Genomic DNA, 9857 nt, shown 5'->3' with positions numbered 1-9857 from the left:
CACACAACTGCTAGAAAAAGGCCTCATCCTCCCTGACTGAACTAACCTCCTTATCTCTAGCCTGATTCTTGTTTGCATATTTATGCCTGCCTCTGGAAATTTCCACTACATGCATCCAACGAAGTGGGTATTCACCCACGAAAGCTCATGCTCCAATACGTCGGTTAGTCTATAAAGTGCCACTGGACTCTTTGTTGCTAGTATGATGATAGTTACTGATGAGAATTACTGATCTCTGATCACTTAGTGACAGCCCTGGGTACCTACAGAAATTAATTGTGTCTCCCCTTAGTCATCTTTCTCCAGAACTCTCTGTCTACTATCTATCCAGCCATCTGAGGTATTTACAGGGTCTCAGACCCTGTGGAGAGCTAGGCACTATCCTTAGTTTTTTTTTACTAATCAACTATGATTTTTAAATATACATAAATGCACAGAGCAGCCAATTCCTCTCTGACTCAGCACAGAGCCCCAGAGATCTCATCTCCCTTTGGGAAGGTCCCTTAATTACTGTTTACTCCTAAACCTGGATAAAGAGCACAGAAGTGCAGACATAGAAAAAGAGAGATTGGCTAGAGTGTCTCCAGTGTCCAGCCTGTTTCCATTCATACGTCGCTTCTCTTCAAAAGACTGAGTGAACTGCCCTGGGATTACACAGAGCTATATTATAAACAGTGCACACCCCTGTGTCAGCTTTTGGCATGAGCTGTTGCTGTAGATCCTGGGGTGAGAGAGGTGTGGGACACGGCTACCTGAGGGGGATTCCCAGGGAAGACACTTCCATCTCACCATTCACAGGTACCATCTCTTGCTGAGGAGCTCACCTGCTCGACAAGCCCAGTGCAGTAACATATGCATGATGGGATAGAGAATAAGTCTGTGGTCAGAACGCTAAGGTTTTCCCATGCCATGTGCTGGGTGGTTTGTGATTGGAACAAAGGCAGCACAGGCCGCAAGGCAAAAGGATTATAAAAGGCAGCTGTATCATCTCCATTTTGTCTTCAATCCTGCTTCTGACCTCTGGAGGGACTTTGCTACAAATTGAAGCTCTGACCAAAGGACTGAATCCCAGCTGTGGATGTTCCAGAGACTTGATTTGAACCTGCAGTTTATTCCATCACTGTTACAAGCCTGAACCAAGAACGTTGCCATTACTGTATGTAATTGATTCCATTTAACCAATTTTAACTCTCATCTATATTTCTTTCTTTTATGAATAAGCCTTTAGATTCTAAAGGATTGACAACAGTGTGATTTGTGGGTAAGATCTGATTTGTATACTGACCTGGGTCTGAGGATTGGTTCTTTAGATCAGGGGAAAATCTTTTTCTTTTCCTAGGGGATTGGTTTTCATAAATGGTCATTCCCATAACGAGCTGCCCTTGTGGTGATACTGGGAAACTGGAGTGTCAAAAGGAATTGGTTTGTATTGCTTATGTTTAGCGTGATGTTATTGACATAAACTGTGACTGTATCGATCATTGTTGCAACCGCTGTTATATATTTGCAGCAAATGTTGTACAAAGTTTGTCATGTGAGGTGTCAATAAAACATTATGATTTGCCGGTTATGATTATGCTGTCTGTATGTGTATATCATTTTGTAGTCTAAGTTATGAATACTGGCTATGTACTTGTATCTCAAATGGATTTGATTCTAAGTTGCACCGGTGAAGCATTTGCTCAGCTTCTTGAGAAAGGACTATTCTCAGTAAGTGCCCAACCAAGAAACAACGGACAATGGACTTTGTGAAACGCCAATCCACATGTGAGCTTTCCTGGGAATGTTCAAACTAACATGTAAACAATGGCATCAGCCTGCAAACTGAGTTATGAATGGACATCTGACTTACCCATGTGACTCCAGACTCCCCGTTGCTGCTGTCATTTTCGATACTAAGACCAAAGGGAGGTCCTTCCATGGGCAGAGAATATAAAAGGCCTTGGATAACCCTCCATCTTGTCTTCAATCCTGCTTCTTACTACTGGAGGAACCTTGCTGCAAACTGAAGCTCTGAACAAAGCACTGAATGACCCATCCAAATGGTGGTTGTACTCTAGACAGTTGATTTGAACCTGTAGTTTATTCCATCATTGCTAGAAGAACTTTGCCAATATGTGTGTAATTGATTGCATTTAACCCATTCTAACATTCATCTATATTTCTTTCCATTTATGAATGAACGTTTGGATTTTAGATTCTAAAGGATTGGTAACAGCGTGATTTGTGGGTCAGATCTGATGTGTATATTGACCTGGGTCTGGGGCTTGATTCTTTGGAATCGAGAGAACCGTATTCTTTTATTGGGGTGTTGGTTTTCATAACTATTCATTCCCCGGACGAGCGGCACTGGTGGTGATACTGGGAGACTTTAGTGTCTAAGGAAATTGCTTGTGTGACTTGCGGTTAACCAGTGGGGTAAAACCGAAGTCTTCTTTGTCTGGCTGGTTTGGTTTACCTTAGAGGTGGAAAAACCCGAGCCTAGGGCTGTGACTGCTCTGTTTAAGGAATTGGTCCTGAATTGGCACTCTCAGTTGGGTCCCGCGAGAACCGCGTCGTCACAGTCCCTTTATGAGAAAAGAGCCAGAGCAGCCTGTCCCGGATCTGTTTGGTTCTCACCCCGTAAATGATGGGGTTTAGCATGGGTGGAACCAGGAGGTATATGTTGGCCATGAGAATGTGAAAATGCAGGGGCACATTGTGGCCAAACCTATGTGTGAGGTAGGAGAAGAGAGCTGGGACATAAAAGGATAAAATGGCACAGAGGTGGGAGATACATGTCCCAAAAGTCTTGAGCTGGGCATCCTTTGTGGGGAGTCTAAATACGGCCCTGAGGATCTGGATATAGGACATGGTGATAAAAAACATATCCAGACCCATCCCAGAGACTGCCAAAAAGAGGCCGTAGTAAATACTGACGCGAATGTCAGCGCAGGCTTGCTTCACGACGGCTATGTGCTCACAGTATGTGTGGGGGATGATGTTGGTTCTGCAATATGGCCACTGCCTCGCCAGGAAGGGATAGGGCAGTACAAGCATGCTACCACGCAGGACCACAGCCAGGACAATCTTGGCCACCACAGAGTTTGTCAGGATGGTGGAATGTCTCAGGGGATCACAAATGGCCACATAGCGATCAAAAGCCATGGCCACGAAGATCCCAGACTCCATCGCTGTGAAGCAGTGAATGAAGTACATCTGGGTGAGGCAGACACTGAAATAGATCTCCCTGGAACTGAACCAGAAGATGCTCAATGTTTTGGGCAGGATGGACGTGGACAGGACCAGGTCGGTGATGGCCAGCATGCAGAGGAAATAGTACATGGGCCCATGCAGGCTTGGATCCCTCTTCACGATGAGCAGGATAATGAAGTTCCCCAAGATGGCTATGGTGTACATGGTGCAGAAGGGGATGGAGATCCAGATATGAGCCGTCTCCAGGCCAGGAATGCCCAGCAGGATAAAGTTGGAGGGGTTGATGAAGTCGGTTGTGTTGGAACCTGACATGGGATAGGGGAGAAGGTTTCCAATTCTGAGGCAGAATGGTACCATATGTTCCCCCAACTCCCCTATGTGCCCAGGGTCTAGCGTGATGATCGCAGGACAAACACCTGAATGGAGAGACAGTGTTAATATGAGACACCACATGCACTACTGGGGGCTGTTCTCATGGGTAAAGCAGATTGGTCGCTCCTCAAACACTGAAAACTGGTATTTTCATTCTTCAGAGGAATTAATTATGAACAACTGGCCCTACTAATGCCAATTCCATACTTCATGGTGCTCCATGCAGCAATAATACCTGCACATCACGGTGCAGGAAATATTAATAGGCACCAGCAGGAAACACAAGTGTGGATACTGGTTATCCATCATTGTTCCTTAATGCAATGAAAGCCAGGCTAGAGTGTCCATGCTGTAGAAAGTTCCTCATTCACCCAGTTGCTCAACATCTGAGAGTGGAGAAAAAAAAGGAATTTTTTTGCAAAGACATGTGCCAGGGGATAGATCCCAGCTAGAGCACAGTTCAGGGAGAAGACCCGGGCATTACTGATAGCAACTTCACAGAAACACTTGCTCATTCCTAGCAGTGGCCAAACAAAGACAATGTTCGTATACCTAAGGAATGGGATGGAGAATAACCTGCTCTGGACATGTTCTCGGTTGTTGTCACTCAGTCTCTTAAAGGATGTAGCACACAGAAAGGGGACTTCTGAGACAGGTTATGAGAATGGGGATGGTGCCAGATGCGGACAGACTGAAAAGTCTGGGACTGTTCAGTTTAGAGAAGAGACAAAGAAGGGGGCATATGATAAGGAGAACAAAATAAACAAATGAACTGATTACATTCAAATGGAAAAATGGAGAACTGTTCCCAACCAGTAATATGTATAGACATTGCTTCAAAGGGGCTGATTCCCCAAAGTTGAGGCAACATATCAATAAAACTAATTGGAAGGTTAAATTTAGACAGAAAAATGGGAATGAAACTTGGGAGTTCTTTAAATTTATTAGATAGCTAAAACTCCACAATAACACAGCCAAGAAAGTGGAAAACTTTGGCTAAAAACCTAGTTCAGTGGCAAAGCGAAGTAAAGGCAGTAATTGGGCCCGGGGGAGGGGAAATGAGTAACACATAACAAATTAGAAAAAAGGGAAAATAGCTAACAAACAATACAAATTGGAATTAATGAAAATTGATAAGTAATGTGAAAGATGTCAGGGAGAAATCTGTGAGTGGCATGGCTAAGGATAAAAAAAAATGGTTATTAAGAAAGAAAGAAAGCCTAGAAAAGGTTTTGGCCAATTCCTAGAGGGAGAAAAGAAAATTGTTAATGTTGCAGGAAAGGCAGAGGTCTTCAAGAAATATTTTTGTTCTGCATTTGGAAAGAAGCAGTATGAGGTATTTATATCACATGAGGTGATGAAATATATATATTTCATCACCTCATGTGATATATATATATATGAAAAAGCATATATAGAACAGTACTGTGCTAAATTTAAACTATCAAAAATAAAGGGAAAGCTTTAAAAGAAGATTTGACAAGATTAGAAAACAGTGGAAGCTGGTATGGGATTAGTTAAAAAAAAAAAGTCTAGGAATATAATTAATGCCAGTCAACGACCGGGTTTATTTAAAACAGATCTCGTCAAATAAACCTGATTTCATCATTTAATGAGAGAACATATTTGTATGAACAAGGGAACCACATAGAAACAATACACTTTGATTTCTCTGAGTCATTTGATTTAGTAGGGGAAAACATTCAGATAAAAAAATCAACATTATTCAATATCAGTAAAACACATGTTAAATGGACTAAAAACTGGCTAACTGATAAACAGTCTCAGAAAGCAGTTGTCAATGGGCCATTGTCAGTGAATCAGGCTGTTTCTGGTGGGTTTCTGCAGCGATCAATTCTAGGCCTGACGCTGTTCAATATTTTCAGCAACGATCTGGAATCAAATAGAAAATCACCGCAGACAAAATTAGCAGATGACCTGAAGAAAGGCAAAGTGGGAACAATGAGGAGGCCAAGGCAGGTACTTTGACGGATCTGGGGTGTTTGGTGAGCTGGGTTCATGCAAACAAAATGTTTTAATACAGACAAATGCAAAGTTGTCCTCTCGGTACAGGTAATGCAGGGCTGACCCTCAGACTAGGGCCTGTATTATGGAGCGCAGGGACACTGAAAAGGATTTAAGGGTCATTGTGGACAACCAAATCATTGTGAGCTCCCAGTGCAATGCTATGGCCAAAAAGGTGATGTGGTCATTGGCTGCATAAACAGGGGAGTGGTGAGTTGGAGCAGGGGAAGGATTTTACCTCTGCACGTGGCACTGGTGAAACTGACTGCGTAAAGTCCTGGGACCCACATTTCAAAAAGGATGTTGAAACATTGGAAAGGGTGCAGAAAAGAGCCACAAAAATGAATTGAGCCTGGAAAAAATGTCTGATGGTGAGACACTCAGAGACCTTCATTTATTTATCTTAAATAGTAATAATGGTCTCTTTAATCTGGCCAAGAAAGCCAGAGCAAGGCTGGAAGCTGAACTCATACAAATTCCAGCTGGAATTAAGGACCCAATGTTTAGCAGTGAGCGTAATTAACCATTAGGACAAACTGCATTGACCTCCAGCTGAGGCATGATTTCCCTTTACAAAAACTTTGTTGACTCTTCCTCAAAAAATTATGTTTATCTATGTGTCTGACAATTTTTTTCCTTACCATCATTTCAACCAGTTTCATAGAATCATTAAGGGACCTCAGGTGATCATCTAGTCCAACCCCCTGCTCAAAGCAAGACCAATCCCCAAATTGCCTTCTCAAGGATTGAACTCACAACCCTGGGTTTAGCAGGCTGATACTCAAACCAATGAGCTATCCCTTCCAGCCCCACACAAAACAAACAAAACAACTCTGCTTGAAGCAGGACCAATCTCCAGATTTTTACCCCAGTTCCCCAAATGAGTTCCTTAAAGAATTGAACTCACAAGCCTGGATTTCATAGGCCAATGCTTAAACCACTGAGCTTTCCCTCCCCTCACTTTGCTTGGTGCTGAAGTCTGGCTTCCTGGTGTGTAATCGCCAGGATCACCTCTGGAGCCCTTTTTAAACAATGACGTCACATTAGCTGTCCTCCAGTCATGAGGTACAGAAGCTGATTTAAATAATAGGTTACAGAGTACAGTTAGCAGTTCTACAATTTCACATTCGAGTTCCTTCAGAACTCTTGGGTGAATCCCATCTGGGCCTGGTGACTTATTGCGATTTAATTTATCAATTTGTTCCAAAACCTCTTCTAATGACTCCTCAGTCTGGGACAGTTCTTCACACCTAAAAAGAATGGCTCAGATTTGTGAATTTCCCAAACATCCTCAGCTGTGAAGACCTGTGCAAAGAATTCATGTAGTGTCTCTGCAATGGCCTTATCATCCTTCACTGCTCCTTTAGCATCTCGATCATCTTGGGGCACCACTGGTTATTTAACAGGCTTCCTGCTTCTGATGTACTTAACCATTTTTTTGCTATTACTTTTTGAATCTTTCACTAGCTGTTCTTCAAATTCTTTTTTGGCTTCCTAATTATATTCTTTTTTACTTTGTTTGCCAGAGTTTATGCTCCTTTCTATTTCCTCACTAGGATTTAACTTACACATTTTGAAGGTTTCATTTTTGCCTCTCATTGTTTTTCTTTTAGGTTCTTGTTTATCCACAGTGGCACTTGTTTGGTTCCGTCACTATGTTTTTTGTTTGTTTGTTTGTTTTAGGTTGGGGGATACATTTAAGTTTAGCCTCTGTTATGGTGTCTTTAAAAAGTTTCCATGCAGCTTGCAAGGGTTTCACTTTTCGCTCTGTACCTTTTAACTTCTGTTTGTTTCTGAAATTAAATGCTAAGCGTTGGGCAGATGTGGTGTTTTTCCTCCCATGTTAAATTTAACGATATTATGACAAGCGGTCCAGCTATACACAATCAAAGGCTGAAGAACTGGAAACGTTTAGTTTGGAAAAGAGGAGATTGAGGGGGGACATGGCAGCGGTCTTCAAATATTTGAAAGGCTGCCAGAAAAAAGATGGAGAAATGTTGTCTCTTGTCACAAAGGGCAGGACAAGAGGCAAAGGGTTCAAAGTACCGGAAAGCAGATTTTGATTAAACCTCAGGGAAAACTTCCTAACTGTAAGAGCAGTAGGACAATGGAACAGACGCCACAACACGTCGTGGAAGATCATTCAAAGGAGAGTTTCATAAGTAGGCTGGATAGTCACCTGTCTGGGATGGTTCAGCCCTTGGCAAGTGGTTAGAGCAGATGACCCTTGTGGTCCCTTCTAATCCTATGTAGACCTCAGTCACATACAAGCCATTGGGCTCAACCCCGGGGTAACTGGGTCAAATTTAATGGCTTGTGCTATGCCGGAGGTCAGACTGGGTGATCTAATGGTTCCTTCAAGTCTGAAACTATATGAATCAATTGATAAAGAAAGTAGATCAGGCATTTATATTCACTGTGTTTCATAACACATGAACAAGGGAACATTCAATGACATTGAAAGTCTGAACATATAACACTGATAAAAGAAAATTGTTTGCTTAAATCACATTTGGCCTGTGGAACTCCTTGGCACAGACATTGTTAGAGCAAAGAGCTTAGCTGAATGGGATTCACGAATGAACTGGCCATTGTAGGTGGTGCTGTTGGCTGTCTGACACCTTCAATTAGGAGACCTGATTTTCAGTTGCTTATAAGTTTGCCAATCTTTAACCATTTGGACTTAAATTCCCCATGCAGTGTGTCTGCTTCTGGCTGAATTGCTTTTTTTAAAATTTCAGGCATAACAGTTCAGTCGACTTCTGAAATGAAGCTAGGAGAAAACATGTCTTGCCCATGTTGACAATTTTTTATAATTATTCCAGCAGATAAAGGTAAAGTAACAGCATACACCCACCCACCCCCCTCAGTGGGGCCTAAGCAAACTACAGACTATGGCATCAGAAATTGACTTTTGTTTTCTACATCTAACACCTTTCCTCCACTGAAGTGCAGCCAGTTTGGGGCTGGAGGCCCTGAGCCGGGGTGGGCATAGCAAAGAGGGACATTTAGGTCAATGATATTAGAGCAAATTCATCCCCTGTGGCAAGAGCCCTAAGGTTTTTAATGGCTGCACAGAGAGGAAAGTACCACAAACTTACTCTCTATCTCATCACTCCACTTTTCACTGAGTTTGTCGAGCAGGTGAGCTCCTCAGCTAGAGATGAGTACCTGTGAATCCCGATATGGAAGTGTCTTCCCTGAGAATCCCCTTCAGGTAGCCGTGTCCCACACCTCTCTCACTCCAGCATCTGCAGCAACATCCCTCACCAAAAGCTGAGGGTGTGCAGTATTTATAATATAATTGTGTGCAATCCCAGGAGGGTTCGCTCAGCATCTACTGGAGAAGCGGCATCTGAATGCAAACTGGCTGGAGACCAGCCTGTCTGTGTTTCTGTGCTCTTTATCCACTTTAGGAGTAAACAGTAATTAAGGGACTTCCCCAAAGGGAGATGAGAACCCTTGGGTTCTGTGCTGAGTCAGATATGAATTGGCTGCTTTGTGCATATTTAAAAATTATAGTTGATTAGTACAAAAAACTAGGATAATGCCGAGATCTCCATAGGGTCTGATACCCTGTAAATGCCCAGGAGGGATGAGTAGAGAGTAGACAGAGAAATCTGGAGATAGATGCCTGAGGGGAGACACAAACACTCTGCAGACACACAAGGCTGTTGTTAAGGGATCACAGATCAATAATTCTCACCAGTAGCTACCATTATACTGTGCAGCACCTTTCACTGAAGGATCATCAAAAAACCTAGCAAAGGAAAGTCACTATGAACATATCCCCATTTTACAGTGATTTAGTTGGAGTTTAGGTCCTGCTTTGAGCAAGGGGTTGGAGTAGATGACTTCCTGATGCCTTTTCCAACCCTAACCATCTTCTATGAGAGGCTGATTTTTTGTGAGCTTGTGCTGTGTAGATCTTTCTATACAGTGCAAGACAGTATTATTTTAGGTTTATTCCCCAAAGGGAGTATTCACGTGAGTGCTGAGTGAATTCTCTCACACAGAGATGACTTCAGTTTGTGTCTGTGGCTGGGTGTGGCCCTACCTGTGTGTGTGTGTGCTGCAAGAGGCCGGAGAGCATAATTTAGCAAAACAGGGAGAGGGAATCCAGGCTGGTGGAGCAGAAGGGGCTCAGTGAAACCCCAGTACATCTGGAGACATCCCAGAAGGGGAAACCAATCCATCAGAGTCTCCAGTAGCTGCTCCGTACCAAGGGGCTGCACAAGATCAGGAGTGAGGATATATTGAACCTA

At 42.9% G+C, this 9857-nt stretch overlaps 1 protein-coding gene across 1 annotated transcript; it reads right to left on the bottom strand.

The window, feature by feature from the left end:
- Positions 1–689: 689 nt before the first annotated feature.
- On the bottom strand, positions 690–9320 carry LOC127040824 (olfactory receptor 52E4-like). Its single transcript, XM_050935392.1, has 3 exons — positions 9299–9320; positions 2529–3500; positions 690–721 (listed from the first exon to the last, which is right to left on the bottom strand). Exons 1-3 carry the CDS (start codon positions 9309–9311, stop codon positions 690–692), a joined length of 1017 nt encoding a protein of 338 aa, XP_050791349.1. The 5' UTR covers positions 9312–9320.
- Positions 9321–9857: the final 537 nt, after the last annotated feature.

The sequence above is a fragment of the Gopherus flavomarginatus genome (assembly GCF_025201925.1).
Source record: "Gopherus flavomarginatus isolate rGopFla2 chromosome 1 unlocalized genomic scaffold, rGopFla2.mat.asm SUPER_1_unloc_1, whole genome shotgun sequence".
NCBI classification, from domain to species: domain Eukaryota; kingdom Metazoa; phylum Chordata; order Testudines; family Testudinidae; genus Gopherus; species Gopherus flavomarginatus.
The sequence above is the reverse complement of the archived record's forward strand: the minus strand, read 5'-3'. Positions and strand labels throughout refer to the sequence as shown.

Bases quoted from the DNA above. Each gene is read 5' to 3' on its own strand.
- LOC127040824 (XM_050935392.1), bottom strand. The intron at 722-2,528 runs GTGCCAATTCAG...CTCTCACCCCAG, and splicing joins CTCGCGGGACCCAACTGAGA to GATCTACAGCAACAGCTCAT.